Source organism: Argiope bruennichi, chromosome 2, assembly GCF_947563725.1.
Source record: "Argiope bruennichi chromosome 2, qqArgBrue1.1, whole genome shotgun sequence".
Classification (NCBI taxonomy): domain Eukaryota; kingdom Metazoa; phylum Arthropoda; class Arachnida; order Araneae; family Araneidae; genus Argiope; species Argiope bruennichi.
Genome location: NC_079152.1, coordinates 139,668,809 through 139,688,527, shown reverse-complemented (window position 1 = coordinate 139,688,527; position 19,719 = coordinate 139,668,809). Strand labels below are relative to the sequence as shown.

General features: G+C 31.8%; 1 protein-coding gene across 1 annotated transcript in view; it reads left to right on the top strand.

Annotated features, from left to right (window-relative positions):
• Window positions 1-19,719, top strand: part of LOC129958958 (carboxylesterase-like) — a 502,035-nt gene that overhangs the window by 345,047 nt on the left and 137,269 nt on the right. Inside the window, exon 7 of the mRNA XM_056071717.1 lies at window positions 7,875-8,196. Within this exon, the coding sequence (XP_055927692.1) occupies window positions 7,875-8,196 (322 nt within the window). The remainder of the gene's footprint in view (window positions 1-7,874; window positions 8,197-19,719) is intronic.

Here is a 19,719-nt window from a genome sequence, read left to right as displayed (position 1 = left end):
TTTGGTATACATCAAATGAGAGGATGAAAGTTTTTAATGAAATCCATTCAGAGGAAGTGTGACTATCTGATTGTTTGAATGCAATTGAGATGGACAAGTAAGAAACGTAAAGAACTACAGATAAAAATTTGGTGTACATATTTCACGTCTAAAATGCATATTCTTAAGAAATTTTGAAACAAATCTATAAAGCAATAATCTTCTGTTGGTCTGTACTTTCTCATGCATGCAAACGCAATAACTAAAAAAAAAGTCATTTCAACAAATGAAATTTGGTATGTGATCTTTTGATTACGATTGTGGTTCTCTATCACACTTTGGTTTCGGAAAAAGTGTTCACATCTGATTTCTGGATACTTGTTTATTAATTGCATACCTCACTTAAGACCACAACACATCTCCGTTTTTAGAGCTCCTTTCTGATTCGGTATAGATATAAGCGGACTTTAGTTTTTAAAAAATTATATTGAAATCAGATGCAATGAAACATACAAATGGTAAAATATGAATATATATATATATATATATATATAACATTAACAAAAAAATGGAAAAAAACTGGAAAAACTAATTAAATAACTAGTTCAAGAAGAACTAATTAAATCAACATGATAATGTATAATATGGGTAAAAAAATACGGCAATTCTAAAAAATGAGGTACTAGAAAAGAATTAAAAATAAACTAAGAATAAAATGAAGGTAGTATTAAAAACATTGCAAGGAAAAATTAATCAGACTAATTTTTAACCATATACCAAAGATTAATAGCCAAAAAATCACGCGATAGATTCAGTAAAAATGCTAAAGTTACGCCAAAGATTTATATTTCGTAATTATTGTTCGTCAGTGTAATACAGGATATTCGCAGCCTTACTTAAGGTCTACAATTTAGTGGAGGATAACAAATTTATAAGAGAACCAAAAGTATGCGAAAAAGCTTTAAAAAGTGCCCTTTCGCTTTTTTTTTTCAAAATCCATTTGACTATAAAAAAAAGACAAGAAAAGACAAGTGAACAAAATAAATTTCTTGTCAGAAGCTAAGTAAATTAATGGTATCAACTTTATCGCCGTGAGGATTCAAGCATATGTCAAATCGCACCTGAGGATTCCACATTCTAGATCCGACTAAATTGAAGGACCGTCGTATGAACGATCTGGTGCACTTTATATCCGTCGGGGCCAAATGTCCTCCCCCGCTGGTGTGTTGCGGAAGTTTAACCAGGGAGCTGCCAACGTCAGGCGTCGTCCTCGTCATCTGATTGCAATTCAAAGGGACGAATTTTGTCCCAAAATAGCCCTAGTGCTTTAAAACGGGATGTTAATGTAACTATTCCCTTTTCGAAAAATGCTGCCGAATGTGATATGAGAAGATCCTCATTAATAATCAAAATAATTATAGTTAATATCTTAATAAATTCTTCCATTCAAAAAAGAGATGAAAATCCCTCGGCTCTTGAGCTACATTCACCCTGGTAAAGAACAAGGTCGCAAGACTTTCGCAATAGAAGAACCTTATACGACAAGTTGGTCAAATCCTTTCTAAGGAAACAGAGGATGCTGGAATTTCATACAATGAGCTGAGCAATCACCATCTGAAAATTGGGTCTTTGGGGGCTACATTCATACTTCACATATTTTTTTTCTTAAAAGAAGATTCAAAGAGCTACCAGACTAATGAGCCATTTCAAAGGGACATGAAGTTTTATGCCACTGACGTCTTCGAAACGGCGATGGATCGGAAACCTGGTTCTGTGATATAAGACAACTGAGTATTCACTGAATGCCATTATGTAGAAAAATAATCATGTCTGTACATAACTTTTGGTAACAAATTAATTTTGTACCCACACTTACTTTTCTTATGGCTATCTGGGTTTGGAAACAAACGGTCCTCGAACTTTCCACTATATTTTGTTTTTATTTTATTTATTACTAGAATAAATAGTTTTCGAAATATATGTATTTTATTTTCTTTTATTAAAAGGCTTCCCAAGCAAAGTTTTTACGGAACAAAAGCGTTATTTCAAATTTCAAATTGAAACAATATATATATTTCAGAATGGATAAGATAGTTATTGACTCCTTCAGATTAAAATGATTTTGATCATACAAAGACAGCAAAATAAAGGGTTACAAATGTTAACTTGATCTTAAATATAGGTGTAGTTTTACAACAATTATAAAATGTTAAAAAGAGAATACATAGTGCGTTCATATTGCTGCAATGCTTATAGAATTTGCAGCATTTTGTAATATTAATTCGTGCCAAAAATAACATTTTTTGTATTTAAGAGTTTTAACATGATGATGTTTATAATTTGCCATGACATTTTTTATTTGCCTCATACATGTCCTTTGATGAAAAAAATCATTCAAAACGTTCTACATGGAATTCCCTAGAATTCAGATTTACCACATTCGGCACATAATTACTTCTGAAGTAACAGGATTTTCCCACTTTTAAATTGGATTTTAATTAAAAATTAATGTTAACATCTTTCCCCTCAAAAACTTTGGAACATAACAGTTCACGAAAGTCAATTTCGCGCCACACAAAAAAATTAATGACCTTACAAATGATGCCAATTTTATTTTCTTACAAAAATTTTCTCTAATTTTAATAATTTTTTATAAGAAATATATGTAGTTTACAATAACATTTTTCTTTAATTTCGTTACTGGTTTTATATTCGAGCATATTGCAACAGTATTAAACAAATTTTTTCACATGCTATCGATGCATAGAATTGAGTAAATTTTAAAAATAAAATAACGAGCAACATTAAACGTAGACAATATCTAATCAACCCTAAAACATATCTCTCCTGCTTTAAATTTCTTTTTATTGTTGATACCGAATTATTATGTTGCATAAAAATGGTGTGAACAGTATCTTAATAAAGTAAAGTAAATAATCTGAGATTGTAATAAACTAACTGACAAAAGTTGCAAAATGTAATTTAACATAAAAGTGGCCAATTTCTTTAATTGCTGAGCAATGTTTTGTGCTGCTGGGCAAATTTTTAAATATTTACTTAACAATTAAAGCCTTTGTTTAAAGACTTTTGCCACATTTCCCATTTAATTTGACTTTGGAAAAATAGTTACTATAAATTATTTCAAAGTAAGAACATACTATATCTTGTACACATCTCCCATTAAATTTCAATTTTTAAAAATGGCTGCTATAAATATTTTTAAAGTAAAAATAATATCTTTAATATATCCTTTAAATATTAGCCAGATTTCTTTCGAAATAAACGCAAATTTGTAATAATTTATTAAATGAAAAATTTCTATTAAATTATTTCATAATTATAAATTTTAAATTATTTGTTAACTGCAGACTTTATCAAAACAAACTTGTTTAAATTAACACAATTTTATAATACAAATCTTTTTTAATATTTAAAGTCTTATAAAATATTAAAGTGATTTTACTTGAAACGTAAGTTGCATAATAAACTTATCTTGTATGAAATAATCTCTTTATTTTGCGAAGAATGAAATTTGAGAGCAGGGCTTATAACAACTGGTACTTAAGTAAGAAACCCTTTTTTTCATTTGCTCAGTGTACTTCAACATTCACAATAATTAATCCCAGATAAAGTTCTTAGCATTTTGTTGACTGATCGTATGATCGCTCCTTTTTGTGATTAAAAGAATACAGAATTTTTTTTTTTTTCATATCCAGTCTGATTATCAAGAAAACGCTTCTATGTATCGCTGACTAACAACAAAACTATTTTATTATTTTCTTTTTCGTGAAATTCTTTCAATAATCTTCTCGCATCTGAAATTTTCGGACCAAGACTTTAACTAGATAATCACCATAGGAAAAATGTCTGTTTCCTTTTATTTTATATATTTATCGAAGTAAATCAAAACGGATTAAGTGTTTGGGATTCATTCTTTCTTTACTTAATCGGATTATGTTTCGAAATAATGGTATTTTCGATAAGCAATTTTTATCTGACGGCTGACTTTTGTTTCAGACTATTCCTGAAACTCTTATGCCATGAATAACTTTCTAAATTATTTCCTTTTGGGAACATCTTTTACTTAAGGAGATTATATTATTCGACTATTTTGTGATAATTTTATGTAGTTAATAATAGTTGTATTCATTTTTATTCTGCTGTTTTCACGCGCTTGTATTTAGCTTGACGTCGTTTGTAAAGACACAATTTTGTACCGATTTTCCGCTTATTTTTGATGAAATTGATTTTTGATATTTTTTGCAGTGATGTTTCCTTGGGATAATACCTTGTTTCAACACTTGGTTTTCATTTTATTGATTATTTTTAATTAAATCTCAAAAACATGGCGCCACCTATAATATGTAAAATAAATGATTTTGAAATCTTATAATCTACATATATATAAAACGCTAACGTGCGTCGCACGAAATCGAGCTTACTAATTGTCGAATGACAACACTTACATAACAACAAAACATTATACCAATAACAGACTGCTTCATTCATTGAACATTTTCACAGCTGAATTGAATCAAACGTCCCGCTTCGCTAATGAATGAGTTGCAAAATATTATTAGAAGTGTTTTGAAGATAGTTCGCCATGTCACCAAAGAGGACAAAGCTTCAAACAAAAAGTTCAATCAAGAGCAAAAATAGGCTTAACCATTGTCAGGTAAGTATCGTGAAACGACTTAAGGTGAATGCACGGTTTCTCGCCAAGCATATCAAAATCGCGTCAATCGTCAAAAACTCTCTAAAAGTCTGCAATCCTTGATGCTAACAAACGACTTTTAAACTTGCAATCAAAAATAGTTCCGATTATATTTGGCGAGAAATCGCTCAAAAATTGGACAATTTAGATGCCCATATGTTAATCTTAAGTCTAGCCATAATCGATATGATTTGCCTTCGGAAATGGATACTTATATCTTCTAAAACAATTATATTATAAAAAGGGCTTTTTGTTTTATCTTAAGACTAAAAGCAATTACCTTTTTAATGACATAAATTTCATTTTCGTACGATTTTCCATTTAACTTTAATGATTTTTTTAATTCCATTGGATAAATTATCAAAAACAATGTTTTTACGGGATTCAAACTCTCCATCAAGACACTCAAGCACGTGATTTTGCCAATCATACAATCCATAGTAGGATTTTCAGTTCCGCTTTTATCTAGTAATATATACGCTTTGTAAATTGCTATAAGCTGTTTAAATTGAATTATGTGTTTTAGTCGTATTAAGTAACTGGATGAAATGTTTTTTTTAAGTGCATCCTATATAAATAATTTAACAACCTAATTAGTTTATTCGCCGAGATTATTAATTTATCTCCAAAGACAGCTAGTATTGATGAAACAGAATGACGAAACATACCGAGGATTAAAAAGTAGCAAACGGTAAAAAATCTAAAAGATCCTAAAAGCTTTTTTATATATGGTAAAAAAAGGAAACAATTGTGTGTGTGTGTGTGTGTGTGTGTGTGTGTGTGTGTGTGTGTGTGTGTGTGTGTGTGTGTGTGTGTGTGTGTGTGTGTGTGTGTGTGTGTGTTTTGCCAAGAATATAGACATGAATACCATCCTACAATAAATACAAAAAGAGAGAAACTCTCTATACATTAATAAATTAAAATTATTATAAACATGGATAAAATGCCAAATGCTTTCATACTTCTGTAAACATTTAAATATGCCTTTGTTTAGCATTGCAGAAGAAGATAACACAGACGAGTGGTTTTTAAATGCAAAAACTGCATTGGATAACCTTTGAGCTATTATTTGACGTCAAAATAAATTGTTATTTTCTTAACGGATATTCAAAGCGATTTGTTACATTCTCTATTTATATGTTACTGTAACTGTTAAAAAAGTAACATTTACATTAATATATAAATATACTATAAACTTTAATACTTAACGTTTAAAAATATACTGTAAACTTTAATAAAATAAATAAATATAGGATGAATTATTTACATACTTTAATATTTAAAGAATAAATTATGCATTCATTCATCTTAGAAAATTAAAGATGTCCAATCAAATGAACGTGGAAGTGTTTTGGACTGATGTGAGCTTAATATGTATATATTATTTTTTTTAAAAATTTACTCTTATTTATAAAAATAAAAACTCGCATAAAACATATCTTAAACTTTTAATAAACTTGTTTATAAAAATTCTCTAATTTTATAAATAAATTGTTTTGTAAACAAATCAATGGAACAAACTCAAACTCTAAAGAATATTGAAGTAAAATATATATAAAGAATAAGAATACATAAGTAAGTATATAAATAAGACATTTTAAAATATTAATAAGATTTATTAAAATTAAATAGAAGTTATAAATAAAAAATGACTGCCATGGTTCAAAACAAGTTTTTGAGCGAGCCTCAAGTTAAGTAGAAAAATTTTCAAATGTTGATTCATTTTTAATTCAAAATCTTATCAAATTTAATTTTTATCTTTATTATAATTCCGACGATTTATTATTAATCTTCGTGAACCCCTCTCTTCGTGAACCCCTATTACTCATGAAGTAATTGCCTGCTAAATTAAAAAGCTCTACGCCCAATTATCTGCACTGGAGAGCATCACTTTAAACGATGCATGTGACATGATGCAATTCAGATAATAATTAGCCTATAAATATAACCATATTAAAATGCTATGCAGTGTGATTTAATAATCATTTTGTTAAACACATCCGCATTCTCATATAATCATATATTAGAAAGAATAAGTGGGAGTGATCTTCCCAAAACTTGCTCGCATAATCTTCAATTAACGTGCTGTCTTCCCTATCTCAGAGCATCAAATTATGTACCTTGGGTATCGACAAACAATACTTCTTGCATGGTATTGACAAACAATAGCTAAAAATTATTTGTTTCTGGCGGTAATCAAGCATTTTGTGTTCGAATCTATCGTGTCTTCTTTCGCGATTAATCCCTAATATGCGATTAATACACAAATACCCGAAAATCGAATTTGTATATTCGATTAAGACCAAAGTTTGGCAGAGAACTACACTTGTGGTCACATACCGAATTTCATTTATTTCAGTCACTGCGTTTTTGAATGATTGCCTTTAACCCTTTGCACTCGAAAAAGCAATTCGAAACTCTACACCAAAAAATAAGTACATACATAATTATTTTAAGTTGAATTTCGTACACTCGTTGAATTCGTTGAAGTTGAATTTCGTTGAATTTTGAACACTTCGTATGTATTTTCAATAACCAAAATTTAAAAAAATAAATAATTAAACATTAAAATGATGCACCGTCTTGAATGGTGCCTGAGAGGAGACATTCGAGTGCGAAAGGTTATATACATGCGAAATTGTCGACCGATAAGTGGTTAATCTTTCAACTGACATGGTTCAAATTTTGCTAAAAATCTACTGTTTAGATGTTAAATTTTTATACAAAATTTTATCCATTAAATCAGAAAAGTCATACCATGTATCAAATTTTATCTGTTTAGCTCAAGGCATTTTCAAGTTTTTGCTTCATAGACTTCATATGAAAGGAGGACAAGATTCCAAGAATACATTTTTTTTAATTCATGTAGGTCTGAAACGTGGTGATACCAAAATCTCCAATTGAATTTTTTTTAAACTTTTATAGCACTTTCTATCTGTATACTTCATATCCGAGAAAGCAAAATTTGAACTTTGGTAAATTTGAAATAAACTGATTCCTAAATCTAACTTTTCATTCATGGCCGAATTAATAAACGATACAAATTATTCCAACTCAACCTCTCTCTTACTCTCTTTTAAATCCTTCTAATAATGTTTCTTCTAATAATCTAAAATAATGTTTCTTTCTTTAAATTGCAAACAATATTTCAAAAGTATTTTATTCTTCTTTGTATTTGCAGGTAACTATTTTCGGAGCGGACACCGGAGCTGCTGCCATCATGGCCCTCAGAGCTTCTCAACAGGCCAAGAATTTGTTTCACGCGGCTTGGCTCATAGGTCCAGCCCAGACCTTCAACCGGTCCTTCGAAGATCTCTCACAACATAACCGAGCATTCTTCCTTGCCCGAAGTGGCTGCAAAAACGACACTTGTCTAAGGCACATGACAGCAAAGTCTGTTCTTGAAACCTATTTTTGGAAAGACGAACCTTCTTTCAGAATTCGAGATCAGAACGATCTACCCATACAAGGCATTTATCCGGAACAGTTAATTGTTTTGGATGGTAAGTATTTTATTTTTATAAATGGTCTATTCCTACTAATGCTTAATGAAAGTCAAATGCACGACCCTTGTTTTGAAATCTAATGTTCTCTTTACTGGAAAAATCAGAAAAAAAGGTCTTTCCTCGAGTTTCTCGTTTACTTTTGCAGCACGTTATTCCTTCTTTTTGCGAAATGAATCAAATATATATTTTCAGAAAATCTCAAAATCAGCCGATGGGCCTACGGTGAAACGTCAAACAGGCTCAATATCAAATAAAAATTATTTATTCTACACGAAAAGACGAATACACAACTCCAAAACATAGCCGAAGCATATGCAAGAACAGCATTTTCATTAAACAATAGCATATAACCATTAAATAACCCGAACAGCACTAAACGCTCAGAGAAAACTCACTTTAGATTAATATTCTAAATAGAGATTTCGCTCAGCTACTCTTTTGAAATCAGCTCAACTGACAACTACACCCTCATGCAAGTAACTTCGCTTTTTATAGTTCCCGTGACAGGGAAATGCATATTCTAGAATGTTATATTCCCTACTGATATCGCTAAAATTATAGGATTTTCAAATACTTCCGATTATGTCTCCAACTTCTTCAAAAGGGTGCCAAAGCCGGGGAGATGAGCATTCATCTGGCGTCCCTTCAGAATTCTCAGGTCTATCTATAAAACTATCTTCCTAACTACAAAGAGAAGCAATATTACAAATTCATAACAATAAATTTCTCAAATATATCCTTTAATCGATTGGAACCAATATTTGACCGCTTTCTGTGCTAAGATCGCATGTAGAATTTCATTTATTTCGCTGTTTGCATTTCTTTCACCTTCAGCTAAATTCGTATAATTAATGCCACAGAGTCGACTCTGTGGTGAATTTAGCCAAAACGTTTGATACATATGCTCTATTCTTATGTTACAAATTTCATCCTCTTTGCTCGCCATATTTTTTAGATTTGTTCGCCTGCACAAGTTAAAAAAAAAGAGATAGACCCCTCTCAGAAAGATTCCATCTAAAATATTACACACACTTACAATTCTAGTGCAAAAGTCTTCATATCAAATCCTCTTTTTCTAGTTTATTTCATTTTCAAGTTCTTGTCTTCCTATATGAATAGACAAAATTATTTCAATAAAGGTTTCTTTTCTAACTCGAGAGAGTCTAAAGTGCAGAAGCTCATTAAAAATTTTTGAGATTTTCGAGTGATGGCATTACTTTCTCGCTGCTTATTTGCTTTACCAAAAATGTAAAAAGGCATGATGACTCTGCACAATATAATTAACTGTCAGTAAATGCCATGTAAGATACTGTTCTCCGCATGGTATGGTCGTCCCTTTTTGCTTAGCAGGTACTCTTATAAATAGCTTACTGAATAAAATAATATTTCTAATAGAATTCTCAGAAATATACTTTTGATATTGGTGGTAAAATACTTTTTATTTCATGAGAAACTACTTTCAATATAAAATTTCTTGTCATACTTTTTTTTAAAAATCAATGCGGTAACAATGTTTTTTGCGACGGAATGGAGATGCATGTTTCTTGTTAAGGCATGATAAGAACGGGCGTATATATATATATACACACAGTCTCCGATTTTATCGTGGCTTTATAGCTAAATTCTAAACCGTTAGACAAATAGTTCCAATTGGAAAAAGGTTTTAAATGAAGGGAAGAATTATATATTTCTCAGGAGTCCTACCTTTCTTACTGAAGTAAACTACAACGTTAAAAAAAATTATTTTATCTTTATTTCGAACAAATTTTGCAGCTAAATCCACTGGCTCTAAAGAGATCTTTGCAAATAAAAACTGCTCATCATTGTGTTACATTTAAAAATTGTTTCTTAAAAAAATTTTTATGCTATCCTTATTTAGTTCAAACAGGTATAATGCAGTCGAGTTTAGTGATTTTTTTTTCATCGTATATTTTTAGAGTATCAATATATTTTTTATTAATTATGACTGATAGGAACGAGGACTATATAAAGAATTAGAGTTCGTAACTTCGTGAGAAATACATTAATTGACTCAAACAACCTAAAATATAAAACTTTCCATAACATATAATAGCAGCTTTACCAACTGGAGCTATATGCCTATTCCGGTTTAGAAATAGCTATTGGACCACGAATTCACTGTTTATATATCCATTTAAGTTCTATATTTATAGTATCAGTTCAATTGTTTCCTTATAGACTTAAATAATATTTGCACTCTGTACGTCTATACGAATTTTATATTTAATTAGTGGTGAAATTATTGATATAATTATATAACATATTTAAGAAAACTTAAATGGTTTCAGGATTTTCTCAGTTATAACATTGGAAATAAACAAACGAGTTAATTATCCATTCGTCTGTATCAGCATTACCCAACAACATACCAATGGAAGACGTTCAAAGGGCAATTCGTGCACATACAGAAAATCCTGACCATCTAAAACTTCGCTTTAAAATGAGAGGCAGAACAGAAGACACTTCCCACCTTATCCTCGAAGCTCCTAGTGAGGCATTTCATCGTCTAAAAAACTTGAGAAGGATTCCTATTAATTGGGAAATGTTTCATCTGAGGGAATTTCATCATGTCAAGCGTTGCTCAACCTGCCAGGCTTTCACCCATACAGCCAACTCGGGCCAATGCAAAAATGATATTCCATTTTGCGGTCGCTGCAGCGGACGACACCACACCTGGAAGTGCATGTCTAATGAGCACTTCTGCATAAACTGCTCAGAGTCGAACAGACTCAATGGAACTAACCTACATATCTACCATATGGCCATAGACCCACGATGCCCCTGCTACCAAAAAGCGCTAGCAGCATTTAAACGGACCAGGGATTATTAATGACAACTAATATCACTCTAAATTCTTCCTTCTCCAGCAATAAAAATTTAAATATTCTCCAAATTAACCTTGGCAGAACTAAAGCAGCAACCACTCACCTCCACCCGACAGTGGTAAAATTAAAAACGGACATTATCTTGGTACAAGAACCATATGTGTACAACAATAAAATACAAGGTTTGCCGATGTCTTGGAATATCTTCACATCCACATCAAATAAAGCTGCAATTTTTATTCCCCAAACCATCCATAAAGCAATTACAGTAGCTAAATTGGAAAATACAATAGCAATCAAACTCCATACGGACAACAAACCTATAACACTCATTTCAGCTTATTCTTCTCCAATAGCGGATATCAATGAAACTTTACAAGAGATCCAGGATATTATAAGAATGCTACCAAATGAAAACTTCCTTGTAGGAGCCGATCTGAATGGTCACAATCCTCTTTGGGGATATCATCGCACCAACACCAGGGGAGTTGCAATAATGGATTTCATACTGGCTAATAACCTTTATATCAACAATTCGTCAGATGCCCCATCTACATTCACGAGAAATACAGATGTGGGTTGGCCCGATTTGACATTCTGTTCGCAGGAAATGATCACAAAGGTAGCCTCTTGGGAAGTTCTCGAAGAACCATCGTTTAGTGATCACCAATTTATTCAGACAACAATAAGAACAATAATTACTAGCCACATTTTCAATAGGTTTAAAACCCTCCATGGAAACCATAATAAATTCCAGAAGCAGTTTCAGTTTCATGTCGAAAAACTAATTAACATAATCAAGAACTGCAATACCCAACAAGAACTAAATGAATTTACCTCCCTTCTTCAAGCAACAATAATTCAAGCCTGCAATAAAACATTTAAAATAAAGAAACAGCCATTGACCGAAAACCCAACTTGGTGGACAGACAAATTAGAAATAGAAAAGAAAAGAATTAAGGCATTGAGGCGAAGGGCCCAAAGATCAAGTTCGGAGGAAAGATCAGAAAAATATTTGCAGTGGAAGACAGAAGCCAAAAAATATATGAAGAAAGTCAAGAGAGCCAAAAATGATGGTTGGAAAGATCTTTGCACTGAAGCTGCAAATCCATATGGGAAACATTTCAAAGCTGCCTTTAGGAAAACAATTCATCCATCTCAACTAACAGTCTTGAACAATATCAGTCCAGAAGGAGGACACCAAAAAATAGCCCAGGATATATTAGAACAAATTTTTCCATTCCCAAATTCAACCCCATCTTTAACACATGAAATCACCACCACCCCTAATGATTGCCCTTTCACTGAAAAAGAAATAGCACAGGTCATTGATAATCTCCCTCATGGAAAAGCACCAGGATATGACGGTATCGATAATCTAATTCTGAAAACAATAAACAAAAATTTCCCAACCCTCTTCAAAGAATATTTTAATAAATGTCTTTCACTAGAAAAATTCCCGGATCCATTTAAAATAAGCAATATCATCCTATTTCAAAAAACTGGAAGAGACCCTAAACTAGCCACGTCATACAGACCAATAGCTCTCTTACCTACTATAGGAAAAGTTCTAGAAAAATTACTCACACAACGTCTTATTTATTTTCTAGAATCAAATAAACTCATCAACAATAACCAGTTTGGATTCCGTGAAGGAAAATCTATAGATGCTGCTCTTAAAAAGCTTGTAGAAAAAATTTATGATGGAAAAAGGGAAAAAGACAATATTCTGGTACTTTCAGTGGACATCAAAGGGGCATTTGATAATATCCAACACCATTCAATAGTTAAATATCTAGATAAACTCCAATGTCCCCAAAATTTAAGAAACATCTTTGAAAACTTGCTACATGCCAGAAAAATAATCCTCAACACTCAAGAAGGCTGGGCCATAAGAGAACAGAAGCAAGGCTGCCCCCAAGGATCGTGCAGTGGTCCAGCTCTGTGGAACTTGGTGGCGAACGATCTGCTTAGTAAAATCTGGCCTGCCCATACAACTATCCAAGCATTCGCCGATGATTTTGTTCTGGTCATTAAAGCCAAAACAAAAGAAAATCTAAGACAAAATACTCAAGAATCAATAGCACAATTCGTATCCTGGGCTGACATAAACAATCTAGAAGTGTCCACGGAGAAATCCAACTTTATTCTGTTTAGTAAATGGGTAGCAGGACCCAGAATCTATTGGCAGGGAGAAAGAATAAAGCAGACTCACGCCATTAAATACCTAGGTGTCCATATTGATGATAAATTGAATTGGAATACCCACCTCAAGCATTTAGCATTGAAAGCGCAACAACAACAATTCAATTTTCTCAAAATAGCTGGCAAATCCTGGGGAATAACACTTCGACACAGAAAAATTTTGTACAAGACAGTCATTGAAAGGATGCTTGCACACGGAGCAGGAGTTTGGTGCCTCCACCCAACGGTTAGATTAGCAAGAAAGCTCTCTTCCATCCAAAGAGGCTTTCTGCTAGCAATTACGGGAGCATACAAGACCACGCCTACCGCAGCACTTCAGATTATCCTTGGCTTGCCACCACTTCATCTGCAGCTTCAGATGATGGCAAGAATGACTGAACTGTATAGACTTCGTGGAATCGTACATGATATGCCACACATCAGCTCATACGAATATGAACACAGAGCTACGGGATGGACGTCACATCCTTCCAAACATCTCCAAGCACATCAAATTTCGTTGGAGGATGGTGGATCTCAGAATTTAATACTCGGGATCTATACCGATGGATCAAAGACCTCAGCAGGAGTTGGGGCTGCATTTTGTGTTGTGCAGGATGCAGTGGTTATACACCAGTGGTCAACCAGCCTATTGAAAGAAAATACGGTCTTCCAAGCTGAATTACTAGCACTCAATAGAGCAGACAAATACGCAACCTCTCTTCCTACATCAGATCCCATCACAATTTACGTCGACAATAAAGCAAGTATACAAGCCTCAAGTTCATCAAAATCTAATAGCCAATTAGCAAGAGATACATTCACCCTTCTTCTTGCAAATCCTCACATTAAAATTTCATGGATCAAGGCACATGTAGGCTATGAAGGGAATGAAGCGGCGGACAAACTAGCCAAAACAGCGGCTAATGCTAATCAAGATCGGAATGTAATGAAGCTTCCAAGATGTCATCTGAAGAACATCCTCCAAACCGATATGATGACAAGATGGCAAAAGGAATGGGAAGAAGGCGAAACAGGCCGCTCCACATTCAACATAATACCGAAAGTTTCTCTCTACGCGACCAACTGGAACAGAGCGGATGTCCTTTTCTTCACTGGACACGGCCCATTCCCGACATACCTACACAGATTCCACCTGGCCAACTCTCCTTATTGTAGCTGTGGGGAGATAGGATCCCCAATTCACTATGCCACCGAATGCCTACTGACTCTCTCATGGCACATGAGGAAGCCAGAAACAAGTCTCGAGGAAGAATGGTACAGGAGAGTTGCATCGAATACCCTTTCACGCGGCAAGATCCACTCCATAGTAAACCATATTCATAAATACCAAGACCTCTTCAAGACAACACACTAGCTGAGACCAAAATGCCACTTATCAAAATCAGCCGAAATTATAACTTCAAAAGTTCCTCAAAAGTGCAGTTCTGACGAAGGAAATCAGAACCACAGGACTCAGAAGGACGTTATAATGTTCTCAATGTAATTTATCAGTTTTTTCAGTTAGTAATCTCGTTTCCCTGTAAGTTGAACCCATAGTGACCATTTGTTTAAGTATCCTTGTCCCCTCTATTCGGTTATTACGTCACCAAAAAAATTAAATACAATCGTGTAGGATTTGACACCGTTGGGATTCTCTCTGGAGAACCCTGGATGGTCTGTCGTCTCTTTCTTTCTACCAACATTTTCTTTCTTTCTTTTCTTTTTTTTTCCTTTTTTTTTCCTTCCATCTTGTGCTCATCCAACTGGTTAGATAACTTAGTGTTATAGGTACCGGGGGCACAGGATGGCGTTATGTTATGTATCAGCATTATCATGGAGTTTGGATTGTATAAATGTAGAATTTTATGATGGAATAAGTTTTAAATATTCTCCAATTGCCTAACTCATACCATTCCATGACTGGGGAAAAGGAATCTAAGGACGAATCTCCAACTACATAATTAAATATCGTTCTCATATTTTTAGACCAAAGTGCGGTTTATTAATAAAAAAATAATAAGTATAAAATAAAAAAATAATCTTATAATATGATTAGAATGGCTGCTAGAGTATTGGGATTAATTTTCCTAGAGATTCGTCGAGAAAGACAATTTTCGCCCCCCAAAAAATGTATTGAGAGTTTTTATCTCAATACTTTAGGCTGCTTCTAACTACAGAAAATACCAAATTTACCTTTGTCCTAAATCCTTGATTCCTAGACTCGAATAGATATTTTACACTAAATCTGATTATAAAAACCTACTATTTTTCGAATAAAGTCTTTGTAAGTCGATATTTGAATGAAAGGATAGAAAAGAATTATAGAAAATCTGAACTTTCTTATTCCTTCGTTTCACACATGGATAATACTAATATAATTTTTTTTTTCAAATACAAAAAAAAATCTCACTAAAGCTGTAGGAGACGCCATAAGATAAGTTAAAAATGAAATTTGAGAAAAGGATTTAAATATAATCCGAAATTTCAACTTTAAGGGATGTTCGACATTGCTTAAGCATACATTCTCTCAAGTTTCAGCTTTTGTTGAACTCACGGTTCAGATATTTTACGCTAAGCAAACTAAGCCTTTTTCATCTTTCATAACTCGAGGGCTTTGTTATTTTCTTATTCAAGGAAACTTATTTTTCACTGCATTGGATGTATTCGTATTTCATGTAATAAAGAAAACCAGAAACCCTTTTCTATTTTTAAATATTAGAATTTTTCGACATAGAATTTCATATTTCAAAAGGAAATTCTGACTAAAATAATTGGCTGTCGTTGTTATCCAAAAATAATGTTATTAAAAAATAGTCATTTTGATTTCATTTATCAAATAAATTCGAGTTCAAAAAATAATGCTTCGTTAATTTTTTAATATAAAAATTCTGCAAAATCATAAATAATATAGAAGATATGGCAATTCCGAATCAGCATTGATTTAATAAAACATTCGATTGTAGTCAAGGCAAAGTAAGGTATCTGCGCTTCATGAGGCCTAACTTTTAATAAACTGTTTAATTAAATTATTTCATATTTCAACCTTTTATAATTTTTATCAGAGAATAGATGATTTAGTTGATATGAATTATTTTTATTTCAGTCACTTTCTGAAATGTTTCTTTGTGAAAATAAAGTTACTAAAATAGTTATTTTTATTTTAGTAACTTTTTGAAAAACATAAGAAATATTTTATTTTTTATATTTCATAATTGCATGATATCCACATTTGTGTATAAAACATTTAGGCAAACCCTCTGTGCTTATAACTACTATAATAACTATACGAACATAATAAAATGGATAATAAATGATCATTTATACTTGTAAAAATATATTTCATAAATATACAAATATTTTATACAAATACACTTTGCATGTTTAATAATTTATAATATCATAGGAATCAAAAATTTATAAAATAATATGTTGTTTATTTATAACTATAAAATGTTTTAATTTCTTTTATTTCATAGGATTTATGTATTTCGTAAACTTTTTCGGTATGTTAGAAACATTTTTCTAATCAAATTACCCTCTTTCCAAAACAGACGAGGGATCAGTTTAATATACTTAATCGGAAAACCCACATTGATTACTGTAATTTTTACATGTTTTAAGATACGATTATTTAATTTTATTTGCTCTTCACTGTTTTTATTTTTCAACAAAAATAACATAAATCAATATAAATATGTGCAAGAATTGTTAGAGGAATATTTTAAAATAATTTGGAAACAAATTCTTAGTTAAAATTCAGTTATTAGCAAAAATATTATTGTCTGGGTAAATAGCTCACCTTCTTCATATCAAAACAAAGAAAATAAATAATTGCCCTAATAAACCATTAAATTATGGAAGAATAATCAAAGAAGGTCGAAATGGTAATGATACAGATATAACTCCATAACTAGTGCAAGATTAAGCAAACGATTTCTTGCGCTTATCAAAGATACATTTCTTTATTTAAATACTAGCCGCCTTTGGTGACCAGCCGGTTCGCCAATCTTAATGTTCGTTAACATTTTAATAATTAAATATTGTATGCAATTCCTATTTTAATAGCTTCTTCATCAAAATATTTTAAAACTTCAAATTTTGATCGTCATATAATTCATTCATAATATTATAAACGACTTCAGTCATAACGTAATATGTATCTCTCTAATTTTCTGTTAGCTCCCGTAGAATTTATACTTTAAATTAAATTGAAAAGAATTAATCTGAAATTAATGCAATAATATTTTTCACTGAAACAAAGTATTTTTTGTAATATGATTACTGAAAACAGTCACTGAGCGTTTAAATTTTATGGGCACTGAAGAATATCTTTCTTAATTTATGGAATATTTCAAGAATTTGTCAACAAAATTTTCTCAGATTCATCATGAGCAGAATCGTTTGAAATAGTCGGCCGAAAAATCTTAAGCCTAGCCTCATTACTGTTGAGGAAAAAAACTGAACCCTTACTCTTTTGGCGTTGGGGAAATGAAAAAAGTTTTTTGGCGGGAAAGTTAGTTTTTAATTAATAATTAAAATTCTAATTAAAAATTCAAAAAAAGGGACCCCAGGTTCACATTCCCGACCTCCAAGGTATACATGTACCAAATTTGGTAGCTCTAGGTCAAATGGTCTTTTCTGTTGAGAGCCAACACACACACACACACACACACACATTGAGCTTTATATATGACTAGCCGCCTTTGGCGACCAGCCGGTTCGCCAATCTTAATGTTCGTTAAAATTTTAATAATTAAATATTTTAGGCAATTCCAACTTTAATAGATTCTTCAGCAAAATATCTTAAAACTTCAAATTTTGATAGTCATATAATTCACTCATAATATTATAAACGCCTTCAGTCATAACGTAATATGTATCTCTCTAATTTTCTCGTAGCTCCCGTAGAATGTATACTTTAAATTAAAGTGGAAAGAATTAATCTTCAATTAATATAATAATATTTTTTACTGAAACAAAGCATTTTTTTTTAATAATATGATTACTGATAATAGAGTCACTGAGCGTTTAAACTTTATGGGCACTAAAGAATATCTTTCTTAATTTATGTAATATCTCAAGAATGTGTCAACAAAATTTTCTCAGATTCATCATGAACAGATCGTAATGAACAATATTTCATTTTAAATGCATTAAACACTAAGAAAATAAAATGAATCGTTTAAAATAATCGGTCTAAAACAGGTTTATAAAAACTACTTAAAAAACGATGTACTAAAAACTATAAGCATATACAAAAAAATATATAACTAACATAAATACAATTTAATTACAAAAGCATGCAACTAACCTAAAAATAATTTAAATCATTGAAAACAGGTTAAAAAAAACTACTTAAAAAACGATGTACTGAAAACTATAAGCATATACAAAAAATATATAACTAACATAAATACAATTTACTTACAAAAGCATGCAACTAACCTAAAAATAATTTAAATCATCAGTTGAAAGTGGTTGTCATGACAACAATCAGAACAATGCGCATGCGTGAATTTTCTTCGCCGGTTAGGTAACGCAAATGCGTGAATTTTTCTACGCCAGTCGGGGTAACGCTATGCAGATTATACATTTTTCATTTCCTTTATTCTGTGTTATTTTAATTCAAAAGTACTTCAGAATGAATCTGAAACATGGATTAATTAACAATGTTTAATTGTAAATGCATTAAACATTAAGAAAATAAACAGAATCGTTTGAAATAATCCGCCGAAAAATATTAACCCTAGCCTCATTACTGTTGGGAGAAAAAAAAAATTGAAGCCTTACTCATTTGGCGGTGGAGAAAATGGAAGATTTTTTTGGCGGAAAAGTTGGCGGTGGGAAAAATGAAAGATTTTTTAGGCGGGAGAGTTAGTTTTTAATTAATAATTAAAATTATAATTAAAAATTCGAAAAAAGGAACCCCAGGTGCACATTCCCGACCTCCAAAGTATACATGTACCAAATTTGGTAGCTGTAGGTCAAACGGTCTGGCCTGTAGAGCGCCAACACACACACACACACACACACACATTGAGCTTTATTATAAGTATAGATATAGATATAGATTAAAGGAGTTTTTATATATATATATTTCAAGTATTAAAGAATGCATTTTTTTAGACACTAATGTTGTATCAAATTTAAAAGTTTATATACTTGGAATTCAATTAAATCAATAATATTTTAAATTTAGATTTTAAAAATTCGAGAATTTTTACCTATAAGGTATAAATTATTACATGTTGCTAAGAAAAGAAGATAATGGAAGAAAACAGTGTAATAGATATTTTTTGGAAGGAAATCATAGTTTTTCATATAAATATGTAAAACGTGGATTATCTTACAATTCTGGAAGAAATTTATTACACAATATTATCGCAAAAAGTGCCGGTGTCCTGGCATAGGGGTAGCGCGTCTTCCCCGTGTTCTGGGCGTCCTGGGTTGGAGTCCCGGTACGGGCATGGTTGTTCTTCCTCCGTTC